Raw genomic sequence first — 19,060 nt, 5'->3', positions numbered from 1 at the left:
CACTCTCACCTTTGAGTCAGAAAGTTGTGGGTTCCCCACTCCAGGGACTTGATCACAGAATCCAGACTGACACTCCCAGTGCAGTACTGAGGGAGTGCTGCACTGTCGGAGGTGCTATCTTTCGGATCAGACGTTAAACCGAGGCCCCATCTGCCCCCGCCTTGGATGGATGTAAAGGAACCCCAGTGACCTGGCCAATATTTATCCCGCATCACTAAAACAGATTATCTGGTCGTTATCACATTGCTGTTTGTGGGATCTTGCTGTGTACAAATTGACAGCCGCATTTCCTACATGTGACTACACTTCAAAAAGTACTTGATTGGCTGTAAAACACTTTAGGATGTCCTGAGGTAATGATGGGTGCTATATAAATCCAAGTCTTTCTTCTTTCTATGAGGTCCCTTTCAGGTAGTGCACTATCCTTACTTGGACATGTGTCTCTATCCCTTCACCGTCTCTGGGTTAAAATCCTGGAACTTGCTACCTATCAGTATTGTGGTAGAAAGGACTGCAGCTGCTCGAGAAGAAGGTCTTTCTCGGGGCAGCTAGGGATGGGCAATAAATGGAACCTTGCCAGTGTCACCACATCCCAAAAATCCTGGCCCACATTCCTCCCTTAACCAATACAACAACAAGCAAATTAACTGGCCGTTCATCACATTGGTATTCGTAGGATTTTGCTGCGTGCAAAATGGATGTAAGATTTGCCCATAAAGCAATAATTGCTTTGTTTCAAAATAATTAATTGCAAAGTAGGTTGTAATGTTTCTGAGAAAGGACCAGGCACTAGACTATTACAGATATGGAGGTGTCATTTCAATTGTACTGAGTGATCTGTTTAGGTGGATTAACAAAAAAAAACTCACACAGGAATTTAATGCAAGTTTAAAGTGGATGAGCCATATTCTAGCATGCAGTGCATTCTGGACTGCAACATCCGCCATTAAGCTCCAGAATCGCGGAACGGATCCTATTCAGGTCGGGGCCAGTGAAAATTGTGTTTGGAGCAGAGAATCAATACACTGAGTTAATTATTACTGAGTTCCACAGTAACCAACGCATTAAAAACAGCGCACAGAAAATTAAACACCTCAGTGTGTGCAAATGGCCATCGTTTCTGAAGTTACTGATTTAAAATGAGACTGTGCTCGTGCTGGATACAGTTAGATGGGTGTGGTTGCTCCACAGTATTTTGCCCGTGAATATTTTCGAGGGTGGACCTAGATGGTGAATGTCAGCAGGTAGTTTGACGGAGGAGGACATCACAGCTGTGTCTGATTTTGTCCTCGCCCAAAATTCTCTCTCACGCGAACTTTCCAGCATGATTCAGGAGCAGGAACCTTGGATGATTGTTTAGTTATAATATCCCGTCCCCGCGTAATGGGAGTAGGGTTGCCAACCCTCCCGGATGGTCCGGGAGACTCCCGGATTGGAGGATTGGTCTCCCGGGCACTGCTGTTGGCAACCTGGGAGCAAAGTGCGTCTCGTTCCCCGTTTGCGCCTGTGCACTTTCACTTCCTGTGGGTCAGAGACGGGCCTGAACTGCAGTCAGGGAACTCACAGTAATAATTAATTCAACTTATCGATTCCCTGCTCTAAACATGACTCTCCTCGACCCTGATCCTAATGGGATCTGTTCCGCGATTCTGGAGCTTAATGGCAGCTGTCCCTAACCAGAATGCTCTGCCTGTTTAGAATGTGCCTTATCCACTTTAGAGGAACCAAGAGCACAGTTGCAGAAGGGGCTCTTTGTGTGTTGCCTGGTAAATTTATTAAGCTGTTTTGCCTTCAGCTTAGAAGGTTGAGGGGTGATCTAATTGAGGTATTTAAAATGATAAAGGGATTCGATAGGGTGGATGCAGAGAATCTTTATTTCCTCTGGTGGGGGAATCTAGACCAAGAGGGCATAATCTTAACTTTAGAGCTAGGCCATTTAGGAGGAAAATCAGGAAGCACTTCTTCCACACAAAGGGTAGTGGAAATCTGGAATTTTCTCCCCCAAAAGGCTGTAGATGCTGGAGGACAATTGAAGCTTTCAAGACTGAGATCGATAGATTTTTTTTTGTTAGGTAAGGGTATCAAGGGAAATGGTGCAAAGGCAGGGAAATGGAGTTGAAGTACAGAACAGCCATGATCTAATTGGCCCACCACCCGCCCGACGAAGGAGGAAGCCTCCGAAAGCTTGTGGAATTTAATTTAAAATAAATTTGTTGGACTATAACTTGGTGTTGTAAAATTGTTTACAAATGATCTAATTGAGTGGTGGAACAGGCTCAAAGGGGCTGAATGGCCTCCTCCTGTTGTTCAACGGCCACTCTGTTGACCGAGAATAGTCAGTTGAAACCTTGCATATCAATAAAATTCCACTGAACATATTTCCAATAAGATGTTACATTTCGAGAAGGAGAATTTCAGAATTGTAGAGGAGCATTTAAATTTACTCTTGGAAAAGGGAGGTAAAGGTTTCCCTGAAGCCGTTAATGGCTTTAATGGGCAAATTAGCAGGCATTTAGGAAAGGTCAGACTGCTTTCTTAGTGCCCCACGCATCACAATACAAACACTCCCCACCCGTTCATAGCCATGTAATCTCTTGGGAGAGACAAATAAACAGATTTAAAAATCTCAGGCTAATTGGGGAGGGGGAGGCGAAACTGGAAAATTCCTCTGCTATCCCCTTGGGTGATGGAAACTAGTCCAGGAGATCACACTGACCCTGCTTTACGTTACAGGATACCGAACTCTTAATGAGGTGATCTCCACCCCAGCCAGAAACAGGTCCAGCTCTCGCTTGAAGGAACAATCGGTGTCCACCGCACGAGCCGGCAGCCTGTTCCCCAGGTCCACTACTCTCTGGGAAAAGAAGTACCTCTGAACATCTAACTTAGATCTGCCTTTACATAACTTGTAGATGTGACCCCTGGTCCTCCCTAACCAATCAGTTGAAATAATTGATCTACGTAAACTCAATCTAGTCCCTAGATCACAAAGCTGACTGTCTTAGAAGGTTATCCCGATGATAGGGTTAGATGGTGGGAGGAGGCTCGTGTGGAGCATAAACACTGGCATAGACCAGTTGGGCTGAATGGCCTGTTGCTGTCCTCTACATTCTAAGTCTTTGTCCTGAGCCCTCTTCTGATGCCACGGTGAGTGACTCTGTGAGGGGTCGCTGTGGAAGAAACGCCCCCATCTTTCACAGCGAGTGTTCTGTCGAAATTTGATTGGCGATTTGCCAGGATGTTTTCCACTTTTAGAAATTGGAAGGTTAATCTTGCCACTTTTTAAAATGTTATTTTAATGATCAAAATGCGAGCTACTTCAGTTTGTGCTGAGTGAGTTTGGCCTAGACTGTAGGATTTCTTCTGATGCTGGAGATCTGAAATAAAAACAGAAAATGCTGGAAACACTCAGCAGGTCAGGCAGCATCTGTGGAGAGAGAGAAACAGAATTAACGTTTCAGATCGATGACCTTTCATCTTTTGCCTGATCAGCAGAAACCTGGCTGATCAGGGCTCACCTGCAACAGTTCACACTTCTCAAGTGGTTTAATGGCCACTCAACTAATTTAAAGTAATGGTTAAAAATGTTAATCCTGCTCTGAATAGCAGGCAATAAATTAAGCATAGCATTGAAATCGCACAGCCTGATTAACTGACAACACTGTTTCTTTCATTTTGAAAGACAATTTTATTATCTCGGATGCTAGACCCCGAGTATTTACACTCATGAGTAATCAACGTCTGAGTTTCGAAACCAGAAACAGAGATTAAATAACAATCCAAGTTTTACAACTTGTATGCATCATCTACTTGCATAGGGTGCATTAAAAACTGTGGGGCAATAATGCAATAACATGCAAACTGTGGGCAGATGCCATGTGGTTGGTTGTCGCGCGATCAGATGTGACGTGATCAAACCAAATCAATACGTCAAACCAGAATTGGCGACCCTAAAGGGGGAGATGAGATGTATCGTAGCAAGCCTTTTGCTGCCTCACCTGAGATCTGTTAACTCAGTGCAAATCGGATCAAATTTGGAAAGGTCTTGCTCTCCGTGGCTCACTTCTACACTGGTGATGCACTGCCAACTGAGTCATGGCGGATCCGAGTTTTTAAGAACGCCAACTCCTGTATGCAAACTAGGAACTTGGGTTGCTCAAGCAGAAGAGTTAAGGAACAGCGGCCAAAGTTTAATGGGGATGAGTGTGAGACGGGGCATGTTGGAACAGGAAACGTGTAACCCATCAGTGGGTGGCTGCTTCATGTTAAACTTGTGTGCGTGACTGCTGCTGACATCAAAAAGCAAATCAAATGCAATCGCGTTGAGGATTCTGCTACGCTGCTGGTGTGCCGAAGGCAATAATTGTGTGTGGGCAAAAAGTGTATGTACTTGGTCCTGTGTCAATATTTAAGTGTTGTTTGTAATGAGTAGGTGCTTTTTATAATACAGAAGAGGAGTTGACTGGTGACGTGAGGGTTTGCTTCTGTCGACTGTAGTCGAGTCTAAATGGCCGTGTTTGGGGAGCCAATGGTAATGTAGACTCGTGAAAATAAATATGACGTAGAGTTAAAGGAGCCAGTTTCAATAAATGTGGTGAGTGAGTGTCCCGTGTTTAGGCTGTGTTACCAACAATACCAACTTACATTTATATAGCGCTTTTGATGTAGTAAAACATCCAAAGGCACTTCGGTAGCGTTATCAAATAAAATTTCACACTTTGCTGGCACAGACACGATGGGCCGAATGGCCTCTTTCTGTGCTGTAAATTTCGATGATTCTATAAGGAGATATTAGAACAGGTGACCAAAAGCTTGGTCGGAGGTAGGTTTTAAGGAGCATCTTGAAGGAGGAGAGAGAGAAGCGGAGAGGTTTAAGGAGGGAATTCCAGAGTTCAGGGTCAAGGCAGCCCACGGCATGGCCGTCAACGCTGTGTGGGCCAAAAGTGGGTGTACTTGGCCCAAGTTAAGGGTCTGTGTACTGCACAGTGGCACCCAGCATGAACAGTAGCTGACTGAGAACTAAAAGCAAGGAGGGGGAGGGGAGGGGAGGGGCGGGGTGACGTATGGAGTTTGCTGTCCCTGAAGAGGGTCAGTGGAAAATTGAATGTTGGGCAGTTACACAACAACCCTTAGAGCTTCAAAAATGGAGTGAAACTTCGATCAGCGGTAAAAATGACCGTGAAGCTGTCAGATTGTTGTAAAAACCCAACTGGTTCATGAATGTCCTTTTAGGGAAGGAAACCTGCTGTCCTTGTTTAGTCTGGCTTTTATGTAACTCCAGTCCCAACAAGGTTGGCTCTTAACTGCTCTCTCAAGTGGCCTACCAAGTCTCTCAGTTGTATCAGACCGCTACAAAGAGTTTGCAGCGGTTCAAGAAGAAGGCCCACCACTATCTTCTCGGGGCAACGAGGGATGGGCAGTAAATGTCGCTCTTGCCAGTGATGCCCACATCCTGCGAATTTAAAAAAAAATCCATCATAGGCAGATAATAGTGCCTAAATATTGGTCCTGCATTATGGTACAGCAATATCCCCAGCACAGCAATCAAGACAAGTACAATAAAAATAACATAAAATGAAAATCTTTCCTGGGCTGTGACGTTAATTTGTCAGATGAGGAGATTGGTGCTGGTGGGCAGTCAATGAGGTGACATCTCATGTAAGGTTTATTCCCGAGAAGATTCTGGTGGCTAATCAAGAAGGTGGAGAATCGAGGCTTCACTGTACTTCATGACAATTTGTGTTTCTATAGCATTCTTCACGGAGTTTTCTATGAGATATATAAACGCTATCGGGGGGTCGAATTTCCTGTGTATTTGGGCACAATCCGTCCGTAAAGCAAATGCCTGGCGCAAAACGTCGAGCAAACTCAGACGCTAGTGTGTTACGCACGTAATTGCGCCACACCCAAATTTCCTCTTTTTTTTACGCACGCTTTTTGATTCCTGTGCCCGAGTGCATCTCGGCTCATTATCATGGCTCCGCTCCCAGGCTAAGGAGCCGTATACGTGAATTTCCTGCAATTACGCTGGTTCAAAATGAGTGTAAAATTGAGCCCTGAATTTCAGGTGCAGCAGCAAACAAAAATCATATTTCTGGTGTTTTATTGCCAATTTTATTTTTTTTCCATGTGTATCTTCACTGAAATGCATATTGATGTCTTCAGTATGAATCAATTAAAAATGGAAAAGTTTCCCCGATTGCATGTTCTTAAACACGATGTACATGATTGAACGTAAGAACATAAGAAATAGGAGCAGGAGTAGGCCATACGGCCTCTTGAACCTGCTCCGCCATTAAATAAGACCAGGGCTGGTCGTCTACCTCAACTCCACTTTCCCACCCTATCCCCGTATCCCTTGATTCCCTTAATGTCCAAAAATCCATCGATCTCAGTCTTGAATATACTCAACGACTGAGCATCCACAGCCCTCTGGGGTAGAGAATTCCAAAGATTCACAACCCTCTGAGTGAAGAAATATTTCCTCATCTCGGATATAAATGGCTGACGTCTTGTCTTGAGACTATGAACCCTAGTTCTAGACTTTCCAGCCAGGGGAAACGGCATCTACCCTGTCAAGCCCCCTAAGAATTTTATACATTTCAATGAGATCACCTCTCGTTCTAAACTCCACAGAATATGGGCCCATTCTACTCAATATTGATGGTTAGGTGGCTTGAAACTCTAATTTTCAATACTTAAAGGAGGAATATATGATGTGAGTTCCGTTCTGCACCTTCCTCGGGCTCTGATTTGTTTATGTTGATTTTTACATTCCAGCGTACGCTAATGAGGTTGGCAGGAGATTTAGGTGTAAATTGATGTTGGCAAAATGACATTTTATATGTCAGCAGTGTTACATGAATGTAAGTTGTTGAGGTGGTGTCCTGTCCTTCAAGGACAACCGTACTGTCTTATTTACACCACCAGTTGTCACTTAAGGTGAGGCTGGTGACAACAGCAGTACCATATGGTAAATGTAGCAGAAGAAACGCATCTTTCAGCCTCCAGCCAAGCATGTGAACTTCCAGAAGCAAGGTGGCACTGTGCCAATCAAGTTGCTACTATCCAATCCTTTAAACCCACCACGCCCACTGAAATAAAAAGAAAATAGCCCAGTGTCATTCAATAACACGAGTCACGCAATCTTCTATAATTATCCATGTAGATGATGCACTCTTGTCTTCACAAGTTAGATAAAGATGAGGAAGGTCATTCATCTGTCACTATTACTGGAGTCACTGCACAGGTGTGAGAGATGCGCTAAAGTCATAGTTTTCCACTTTTATAATTCTGACCACAAACTTCCTCTACTATCGGTGAAGGGAGGGACGGGAGGTCCATCAGTGTAAAAATTACATTGCTGGTCCAGAGGGGGAAGAGAATTCTGATTAAAATACTGTTTCTAATGGCATTTACATTAGCTGGCTACAGTACTCTGATCCCAGAGGCAGAGATAACAAAATCGCCCCACGAGGCATGTGCGAGTGCGTGGGTTGGAGTGGAAGCAGGTCATGTTGTCCTGAGAAGGTGGTGCTGGGCCTTCTCCTTGAACCACTGCTGTCCTTGTGCTCCATGGGTAGATCGTTCCAGGATTTTGATCCAGTGCTGATGAAGGAACGGTGATATATGTCCAACTCAGGATGGTGTATGACTTGGAGGGGAACTTGAAGGTGGTGATGTCCCCATGACATTCCTAATCGTGTTAGATCACTGTAGTGCGAATCAAAATTGTCAACCAAGGAAAAACAGCATACAATACCTTTTTAGTTTTATAGGGTTGTTCTGAGATGACCAAATCATTCTTTCCCCACTTGTCTCCCCTCTTTTGAAGTGTTGACTCCTACTGGTGTAGGTTCTGTAGGTGCTGGCAGTCAGACTGCCTATTCTTTATACGTGAGGTCTGGATTTTCCTCCATTATCCTACCCCAAATTGAGCGGGGTAACAGGGAAAATTAGGCAGCAAGGCCTATTGCCATCTCACCACCGTGACCTGAATTTCCCTCGTCTGTTGGACGTCCCTTCCCTGCCCGACACATGCAGATGAGGAAAAGGTAAAGCACGTGGGCTTGACGCTCCAGTGCAGTACTGAGGGAGTGCTGCACTGTCGGAGGTGCAGTCCCGGGTGGATGTAAAAGATCCCACGGCACTATTTGAAGATAAGCAGGGGAGTTTTCACCCGGTGTCCTGGCCAATATTTATCCCTCAACCAACATCATTTAAAATATTAACAGATTATCTGGTCTTTATCTCATTGCTATTTGTGGGACCTTGCTGTGTGCAAATTGGCTGTCATGATTCCTATATTACAAAAGTGACTACGCTTCAAAAAGTATATAATTCATCAAATGGTAGGAAAATTACAACTTACAACAGCAAACTAGTCTTCTTCACTACTGGGCCTTGAGAGTTAATGATTGTGTGCACAGTGTTTAAACACTGATAAGAATTGTGAGATGTCAACAAGCCAATAAATTACACAATTTGGCAACGGAAAAGATTGAGATTGAGACTCTGGGGGAAAATGCCTATTGAAAAGCAGGTGTTGACTGTGAGTTCATGAGAGCAGGTTATGGGAAGCAGTGTGTAATATGAGTATTAAACCGGATATTCTTTCTTAAAGAAGGTTGAAAAATAAATTAGCCTCCGAATAAATGGAGCCAGGATATTGTGTGAACATAAGCACTTTCCTCAGGAGGATTGAGAATTCACTCTTTGACAACTGGAAGAGTCTTAATTTTCACAGAAATGTCCTCTTTGTCTAAAATCTGATGTACAAGTCATGCGATACCTGATGGCAACACGCAAGTACTTTCCAGCTGGAGTCAAAGGATAAGTTTCAGAAGCGGGAAGCCTGGCTTACTTATCACTCCCTAGCCCAAGGGTGCTGCGGCTAATTGCAGAATCAGGCGAGATTAGCTGACTAAACACAGAATGGGATAGACCCTAACGCCTGCCTGATCGATATGCCTTGCTTTCACACAAGGCAATCCATTTATCAAATAGGCTATTAGTGGAGGTCATACTAAGTTGATAACCTCCAGATAACCCTCCGAGATCTTGGCACTCCTCCAATTCTGGCCTCTTGCGCATCCCCAATTTTCATCGCTCCATCATTGGCGGCCGTGCCTTCAGCTTCCTAGGCCCTAAGCTCTGGAATTCCCTCCTTAATCCTCTGTGCCCCTCTACCCCTCTCTCCTCCTTTTTAAAATGCTCCTTAAAACCTACCTCTGACCAAGCTTTTGGTCACCTGTCCTAATATCCCCTTAAGTGGCTCGGTGTCAAATTTTGTTTGAAAGTCGCTCCTGTGAAGCACCTTGAGAGGTTTTACTACGTTAAAGGCGCTATATAAATGCAAGCTGTTGTTTAGGACGTAATGGTCTTTAGCATTAGGCTTGGAAGACTAGCTCCTACTTGCCCCAATGTGTCATTTCCATTTCTCCCAACAATCATTCTTGTGGTCTCTCTGAATGTGATCACTAAATTGGGGCCAGTTTGTGCTATACTGTGAGCCATGTTGGCTGGGAGCCTAAGTCCAATAGGAACTGGGGTGAGATGATGTCAAAGTCATTACCCCTAGTAAGTCCCTTGCAGCCGTAATTTAGATCCCGTTTGAATTCAAATCCAGCAACAGTTTATATTTGTTTTATTTTCTTCTTGTAGATGTTATGATTATCAAGGTGAGGCATGTCAGTGCTGGATAATGGGATGCTTTCAATGTTAGACATCCTGTGTCAGCATCATGAACTCCCAGGTCAGGTTAGATAGAGAGTAAAGCACCCCTCTATTATGTCCGAACAATGTGCCTCAACCCAATCTTCAAAAGAGCACCTGAATGGCATTTCTTTATTTTCCTACACCAATCATCCTGTGGCCTTTCTGATTTGAGATGGCTCATTTAGTGCCAGATAAGGGTCTGTTTGTGCTGAGGCGCCCATGTAGATCTAAACTACCCAATCTCATTTCACAAGGACCCTCACCACTGTCAGCAGACAAGAAACCTTTATTCTATCAGTCTGGGCTGGATTTGACCCCAGGTCCCACAGGTGAAAAAGCCATGATACTTACCTGGGTTCTGTTTTTTAAAAAAAATGTATATATTCGAATTGCAAGCGTCCAACGTAAAGTATTTCACTGATCTGTGGGGACGAGGATGATAGCAGCCAATGGGGGAGAATTGGACGACGAGATAAAAGAACAGGATAGCTCCTTGTTTTTGGATGTTATTGTGTGGTGTTTGGGTGTGTTCTCATCATCATGAAAATGTAACGGAACCATCCCCCATTGATGCATGTACAAATAATTTTTTTAAATTGGGGTGGGGGAAGATTTGTATCTTGAAAATAACATCTCCGTTCCTGTGTTTTCTGTTGAAGGAATCCTTTCCCCTCCCGCACCCATTATTGTTATGACTTTGCCATTATGTATTGTTAAAGGTCCTGCACTATTAACACAGTTTCCAAATTGTTTTGCCTACCATTGCTGATACAACCTCCTTGATTTGGGGTCGAGGAAATGATTTGAGTGTTGGAATTTACCAAAAAATGGAAAAATTAATGACAATTCTAATATTGTGAAATATTTTACTAATTCTTTTCTATTTACTAAATATAATTTGAAGTATAAATCCCCATTATTACATGTTAATGCTTGGGATGTACATCTTCCAGGATTTCTATTTGGTGCAACTTTAGTTTATGTACAAGTCCCTCAAGTAAATGAGCTAAGGAATAGTGTGTGGATTTATATATTTTTTATTCATTCATGGGATGTGGGCGTCGCTGGCAAGGCCGGCATTTATTGCCCTCCCTAATTGCCCTTGAGAAGGTGGCGGTGAGCCGCCTCCTTGAACTGCTGCAGTCCGTGTGGTGAAGGTTCTCCCACAGTGCCGTTAGGTAGGGAGTTCCAGGATTTTGACCCAGCGACGATGAAGGAACGGCGATATGTTTCCAAGTCGGGATGGTGTGTGACTTGGAGGGGAATGTGCAGATGGTGTTGTTCCCATGTGCTTGCTGCCCTTATCATTCCAGGTGGTAGAGGTCGTGAGTTTGGGAGGTGCTGTCGAAGAAGCCTTGGCGAGTTGCTGCAGTGCATCCTGTGGATGGTACACGCTGCAGCCACAGAGCGCCGGTGGTGGATGGGGTACCAATCAAGCGGGCTGCTTTGTCTTGGATGGTGTCGAGCTTCTTGAGTGTTGTTGGAGCTGCACTCATCCAGGCAAGTGGAGAGTATTCCATCACACTCCTGACTTGTGCCTTGTAGATGGTGGAAAGGCTTTGGGGAGTCAGGAGGTGAGTGTCTCGCCGCAGAATGCCCAGCCTCTGACCTGCTCTTGTAGCCACAGTATTTATGTGGCTGGTCCAGTTAAGTTTCTGGTCAATGGTGACCCCCAGGATGTTGATGGTAGGGGTTCAACGATGGTAATGCCATTGAATGTCAAGGGGAGGTGGTTAGATTCTCTCTTGTTGGAGGTGGTCATTGCCTGGCACTTGTCTGGCGCGAATGTTACTTGCCACTTATCAGCCCAAGCCTGGATGTTGTCCAGGTCTTGCTGCATCTGGGCTTGAACTGCTTCATTATCTGAGGGGTTGTGAATGGTACTGAACATCCCCATTTCTGACCTTATGATGGAGGGAAAGGCCATTGCTGAAGCAGCTGATATACACACACAAGTTAATGTACATTGCAACGTGGGTACAGAATGAAGGAGCACCATTAACATAGATAAGGAAACAATATGGGTCAGATTATTAACCAGTCACTCAAAGTATCTAAGTCAATGCTGTTAATAACCAGTCTAACCAAGGATGAGAATGCATCTTAGAGTCATAGAGTTATACAGCACGGATAGAGGCCCTTCGGCCCATCGTGTCCGCGCCGGCCATCAGCCCTGTCTACTCTAATCCCATATTCCAGCATTTGGTCCGTAGCCTTGTATGCTATGGCATTTCAAGTGATCATCCAAATGCTTCTTGAATGTTGTGAGGGTTCCTGCCTCCACAACCCTTTCAGACAGTGAGTTCCAGACTCCAACCACCCTCTGGGTGAAAAAGTTCTTTCTCAAATCCCCTCTAAACCTCCCGCCTTTTACCTTGAATCTATGTCCCCTTGTTATAGAACCCTCAACGAAGGGAAAAAGCTCCTTAGTATCCATCCTATCTGTGCCCCTCATAATTTTGTACACCTCAATCATGTCCCCCCTCAGCCTCCTCTGCTCCAAGGAAAACAAACCCAATCTTCCCAGTCTCTCTTCATAGCTGAAGCGCTCCAGCCCTGGTAACATCCTGGTGAATCTCCTCTGCACTCTCTCCAAAGCGATCACATCCTTCCTGTAGTGTGGTGACCAGAACTGCACACAGTACTCCAGCTGTGGCCTAACCAGTGTTTTATACAGCTCCATCATAACCTCCTTGCTCTTATATTCTATGCCTCGGCTAATAAAGGCAAGTATCCCATATGCCTTCTTTACCACCTTATCTACCTGTTCCGCCGCCTTCAGGGATCTGTGAACTTGCACACCAAGATCCCTCTGACCCTCTGTCTTGCCTAGGGTCCTCCCATTCATTGTGTATTCCCTTGCCTTGTTAGTCCCTCCAAAGTGCATCACCTCGCACTTTTCCGGGTTAAATTCCATTTGCCACTGTTCCGCCCATCTGACCAACCCATCTATATCGTCCTGCAGACTGAGGCTATCCTCCTCGCTATTTACCACCCTACCAATCTTTGTATCATCAGCGAACTTACTGATCATACCTTTTACATTCATATCCAAGTCATTAATGTAGACCACAAACAGCAAGGGACCCAGCACCGATCCCTGTGGTACCCCACTGGCCACAGGCTTCCAGTCACAAAAACAACCTTCGGCCATCACCCTCTGCCTTCTGCCACTAAGCCAGTTTTGTATCCAAAGTGCCAAGGCACCCTGGATTCCATGGGCTCGTACCTTCTTGACCAGTCTCCTGTGGGGGACTTTATCGAAGGCCTTACTGAAATCCACGTATACCACATCCACTGCGTTACCCTCATCCACACGCCTAGTCACCCCCTCAAAAAATTCAATCAAATAAGTCAGACATGATCTTCCCTTGACAAAGCCATGTTGACTATCCCTGATTAATCCTTGCTTCTCCAAGTGGAGACTAATTTTGTCCTTCAGAATCTTGCATACATTTCAACTCAAGATAAACTCTTTTAATCCTTTATAACCCATTGGTGCTGCTATGTGTGAAAGATTGTGTCCAGTTCTGGGGACTCCATCTTCGAAAGGGCATTGATGAGTTGAAGAGGATTCAAGAGAGGAGTGACAAGTACAGGGAAGAGGGGCCATGATGCGGGTCTTCAAAATAGTGACAGATTTGGATAATGTAGATGAAAGCAGGCTATTTGACACAGATAGTGAATGTAGAACTAGAATATCGATTTAACAAGCCTTGAGCAAGAGTAGAGGTTTCCCACAGAGAATGGAAATAAGGAACTCCCAGTGCAAGCAGTTAATGTTATGTTGGTTAAATATTCTTAATAAAGAGCTGGATAAATACCTGGTTAATAATGAGTTGAATGATTTAAAGATGTGGTTGGACGCAGAGGGCCAAATTCTCTTTGAAATGTGATGATTCTTAGGATTATGGGCTTGTCAACTGTGGAATACAGCAGAGATGAATTGCATGCTTTATAACAGTGGGTTATCTTGGAGTTTTCCTCAATTGCCTTTAAGGAGGCGGGGAGAATCTCTTTTACCTAGGCTAGGTTAGACTAGATCTAGGCTGACACTCCATTGCTGCACTGTCAGAGGTGCCATAAGATGTTAAACTGAGACCCCGTCTGCCTCCTCAGGTGGATGTAAAAGATCCCATGGCACTATTCGAAGAGCAGGGGTGTTATCCCTGGTGTCCTGGCCGATATTTATCCCTCAACCAACATCAGTAAAACAGATTATTTGGTCGTTGTCTCATTGTTGTTTGTGGGACCTTGCTGTGCACAAATTGGCAGTCACGTTTCCTACATTACAACAGTGACTACACTTCTGAAGTGTAGTCATTAGTACTTGAAGTGCCGTAATCTACAGGGCTACAGACCAAGTGCTGGAAAGTGGGAGTAAGCTGGACAGATCTTTTTCGGCTGGCGCGGACACAATGGGCCGCAAGGTCTCCTTGTGTCCTGTAACTTTCTATGATTGGCTGTAAAGCACTTTGGGATGTCCTGAGGTCGTGAATGGTGCTAGATAAATGTAAGTTCTTTTTCTTTTACCTTCTGTTGAGGTTTGACTTGTAGAGATGTTGGAAATGGGGAAGACATTGGGATCGTTTATAATTTTTGCAAACGCAGACTTTTGAACTGTTTCAAAGAGGGAGTCAAAAATTTTGTTGTGATCGTTCTTGGTCAGTATGTTTTTTGTGTGTAAACAAGGCTCTTGAATCTCCTTATTACCAATAAATAGCACCTTCACTGTTAAAAGCTTCCTGCATTACAGCAAAATATACCGTTAATGTAGCAAGGGATTGACTGCAATAATATTTCCATTATTTCCTGGAATGAATATTTCCTGCAATCCCACAGAACAGGTTTGAGTACAAGATGCCGAAGGTGTACAGATTTCTGTACTGACACACTTGATGATATGAGTTTATTGGACTCTTTGCCCAGAGTGCTGAGCTGCAGTTGCTATGAATGTTGTTGTTTAATGTTGCAATCTTTGTCTTGGAGATTTGTCTTCCCTTCCTCTGGCTCCAGACAGTCTCTGTATTATCTCTGCTACAGACACAGTGTTTGCTCTTTATAGTTTATCTCCAAGGTGTTACTCATGTGTGAAGGTGTGTTGTGAAGTCTTAAAAGGCACTTTATAAACAGAGGTGTGTTGCACAAGTTTGTTTTAGCTAATTTTCTTCCCTCTTTCCCTCCAGTGGGTCAACTCTTTCGGATGACCATTTCATGGGTTCAGACCATCCTGTGATACCTTACCCAAGTAACCATTCTTCAGATCTGATCCCACGCAGGTAGTGTCAGCAGAATCCTTGAGGAGCACCAAAGCTGAGTCCAATTTTGATCCCTCCCACACAGACACTTCCCAGTAGGGAAAGTTGCAATGACTTTTTCAAAGCGAGTAACTCCTTGCTTGTCCAAGAATCAAACCTGTGTGAAAACTCAACAATCGTGCAATTGCACCTCATTCTGGTTAGTCCAGAGTGGTAATATATATAGTAAATAACTAACCAGTTTGTAGTTTGCGATTTAATATGAATTTGCTTCATATTTTCTACAGGCATTGCTGAGATGCTGATTCCAAATTGTAGATCTTTTATGTTCTCAATCCAACACACAGGCAGTTTTAAACTGTGATCATGGGTTTGAAAAACTGGCCTTTTTTTTAATGCCACCTTTTAGGCTACAAAGCCATTTCTGATGGCCTGTGGTAGCACTCTGGCCTCTGAGCCAGAAGGTTGTGGGTTCGAGCCCCACTCCAGGGACTTGAGCACAAAATCTAGGCTGACGCTCCAGTGCAGTACTGAGGGAGTGCTGCACTGTTGGATCTTTTGGATGAGATGTTAAACTGAGGCCCTGTCTGATCCTCTCAGGTGGAGGTAAAAGATCCCATGGCACTATTTGAAGAAGAGCAATGGAGTTCTCCCCGCAGTCCTGGCCAATAATTATCCCTCAACCAACATCACTATAAACATTATCTGGTCATTTATCTCATTGGTCTTGGTAAGACCTTGCTGTGTGCAAATTAGCTGCCGCTATTCCTACATTACAACAGTGACTCTACTTCGAAAGTACTTCATTGGCTGTAAAGCATTTTGGGATGTCCTGAGGCCGTGAAAGGCGCTATATAAATGCGAGTTCGTTCTATCTTTTTAAAGGTGTGCTGAGGCATCCATTGGGGTAAATGACCAGAGGCCAATGCCTTCGGAGGTACTAACACCCTCCTTGAGAGTGGTTTCACTGGGTGTTTCTGATGGAAAGTGATGCCATCAGTAAAGTCAATCTGATCATGCCGCCAGCGTTTAGTCTGTCATCTTGACTCTGGGCTTGTGTATACGTCAGCAATGGGCTTTCACCATCACTGGCCTGTATGGACTTTCTCTTGTCTTTACTAAAGTTGCAGCCAGATCTGGGCGTACAGTTTTGTAGATCTATTGTTGCTAAATTGCCCTTCTAGTATAAAGGAGCTGGATTCCCTGACAACAAAGAGAGTTGATTTCACTGAAGGCAGTTCAATAATTCTTTTTTTAAAATGGCATGAATTACATTAGTATTTTTTAAACCCTTATTTTGTACAGTAAAGTTTCTTTCAACCTATCGGAACCTTTGGACTATAATTTTAACCCTTGCCTTGCTCAACAAACAGGAACTCTATGTTAACAGATTATATGCTGTGTCTCTTGTACTGTCTAAATGGGGAAACACCAGCTGTAGAAATGGATTAGTGGGCGATTGCACCCCCGATTAAATAGTGAGCCAAAAGTCTCAGGTTCAATCCGGGTCTAGGCTGCATTAGCTCATGTATAGGGCTGGGGGAGGGGCACTACAACTGGCCTAGGCATATCCATATAGGGGGAGGGGCTGATCAATTCCCATTCATATTCTCTTTCCAGTGTCCCCCTCTGGAAAGTGTGAACATGCAGATATGAGGTGAAGGCAGGAGCAGACTTGGCTGTAGAGCCCCTCACAGGAACATAGGAGTAGGCCATTCAGCCCCTCGAACCTGTTCCGCCATTCAATTAGATCATAGCTCATCTGTATCTTAACTCCATCCACCCGCCTTGGTTTCGTGTCCCTTGATACCAGTTTTGAAATTTTCAACAGCTTTTTGGGGGAGATAGTTCCAGACTTCCACTACCCGTTGTGTGAAGAAATGCTTCCTGACATCATCCCTGAACGGTCTAACTCTAATTTTGAGGTTATGCCCCCTTGTTCTGGACTTCCCCATCAGAGGAAATAGTTTCTCTAAGATAATTAAAGGATTTGATAGGATAAACACCTCGCTCAGATCACCCCTTAATCTTCTATACTCGAGGGAATATAAGCCTAGTCCATACAACCTGACCTCATAATTTAACCCTTTTAGCCCCGATATCATTCCGGTGAATTGGCACTGCACCCCATCCAAGGCCAATATATCCTGTGGAATACCCTCTTGATATTTACTGTCTAGGCTACAACTTGGTTGAAGTATCTGCATCTGATTCCAAGTTAACCAAAACCAGGTAAATTGGGAAAATTACAAACTGAAGTAAACTGGTTTGCATCGATTTCTACCTGACTCGTGCTTTGGAGTTCACTCCTTTGTTCAAAACAGGGGTCTGGTTGCTATAGTGACCGTGTTTTCCATTGTGCCTTTCCATGTGATACTCAAACAGCAGATCCTAGCTACAGTTTGTTTCCTTTTCCTCATTTGCAGAGAGAATGCAGAGCTGCTGGAAGAAGCCAAGAAGATGGAAATGGCTAAATTCCGTTACATACTCCCGGTGTATGGGATCTGCAAGGATCCAGTGGGACTGGTCATGGAGTACATGGAGACCGGTTCTCTGGAAAAACTGCTGGCCTTGGAACTGTTACCATGGGAACTGCGGTTCCGTATCATCCACGAGACGGCGGTGGGCATGAATTTTCTTCACTGCATGTCCCCGCCCCTACTGCACCTGGATCTGAAGCCTGCAAACATACTGCTGGATGCACACCATCATGTCAAGGTATGTGACTAAACCCTAACAGAGTAGTTTTATTTTGTGTCTTTTGTACAGCTTTTGTTACCCCCCATTCTCCCTGCTCCCGTTGTGTTACCCAATAACATTCATCATTCCACAGACAAATGGAGTCAGCCATCTATTGGTCAATGTGAATGTGGTCTCCAACTGGCTGCCAGGAGGTGTGTGAGATTCCCTCTCCTGTGGTCTGGTCTCTGCTTAGCATGTTCCCCAGTTCTAAAGCTAAGATACAGAACCTGCTCTGTGGGAAATTGTTGGTTAGAATCACAAGAAGGAGGCCATTCGGCCCATCGTGCCTGCGCTGGCTCTTTGAAAGAGCTAGCTGATTAGTCCCACTCCCCTGCTCGTTCCCCATTGCCCTGCAATTTTTTTCCTTTTCAAGTATTTATCCAATTCCCTTTTTGAAAGTTACTATTGAATCTGCCTCCACCACCCTTTCAGGCAGTGCATTCCAGATCATAACAACTCGCTGCGTTAAAAAAAAATTCTCTTCATCTTGCTTCTGGTTCTTTTGCCAATTACCTTAAATCTGTGTCCTCTGGTTACCGACCCTCCCACCAGTGGAAACTATTTCTCCTTTTTAACTGTATCTAAACCCTTCATGATTTTGAACACCTATTAAATCTCCTCTTAACCTTCTCTGCTCTAAGGAGAACAATCCCAGCTTCTCCAGTCCCACCTAAGTCCTAGAATTCTGTGGCATAGAGTGTTGGAGCACCGGCCACTGTGTCATCGTATTGCCACTTGAAAATGTTTTATACAGCATTTCAATTTCGCATCAAAAGAATTTTTAAGAAATTTCCTGGGGGAAAAGAAAGTAAAGAGCAGGTGGAGGTGAAACAGTCTAGAGAAGTTGCTCTTGCCTCAACAGTCTATGATCTTCATTCTGCACTGCACAGGTTTGGGCAAATTGGATTTATGGAAAATCTTTTGAGAATAAGAAACCTGAGGTATCAAAGGGAGGTAAACTGGGCAACTATCCAGGCCTGAAGAACAATGCACCATGAAGATAGCATAAACCTGAATAGCCAAGCTAGGCCTCTACCTGGGAAAAAGATTAGAGGTTGGGTGGCTCGGTAGCTTATCAGTAGAGTAGAGGATTCCACTCAGAGGTTTGGAAACTCCAGCACTACATCATCGGAATCCCGTTTAGAAGTTTTTTTTGGGGGAGGTGGGAGGAGCAGACAGGTTTTTAAACTCAATTTCAATTGTCCTTTAAACACAGTTATTGTCTGTGAGGTGGTTGCACTGGTTCTCAGCCAGTGGACAGAGTCTTATTATCACTCGAGTTTTAGGGGGCAGGTAAAGTAACACGTTGTCCTGTGAAGTTCACGTTCGATATGGTGATTTTG

General features: G+C 44.3%; 1 protein-coding gene across 1 annotated transcript in view; it reads left to right on the top strand.

Annotated features, from left to right (window-relative positions):
* The window catches only part of ripk4 (receptor-interacting serine-threonine kinase 4), a 41,782-nt gene that overhangs the window by 10,605 nt on the left and 12,117 nt on the right, over positions 1 to 19,060 (top strand). The window contains exon 2 of the mRNA XM_067993325.1: positions 17,402 to 17,693. Within this exon, the coding sequence (XP_067849426.1) occupies positions 17,402 to 17,693 (292 nt within the window). The remainder of the gene's footprint in view (positions 1 to 17,401; positions 17,694 to 19,060) is intronic.

This window comes from Heptranchias perlo, chromosome 11 (assembly GCF_035084215.1).
Source record: "Heptranchias perlo isolate sHepPer1 chromosome 11, sHepPer1.hap1, whole genome shotgun sequence".
Classification (NCBI taxonomy): Eukaryota; Metazoa; Chordata; class Chondrichthyes; order Hexanchiformes; family Hexanchidae; genus Heptranchias; species Heptranchias perlo.
Note: the sequence above shows the minus strand (reverse complement) of the source record. Positions and strands in the feature narration are given on the sequence as shown.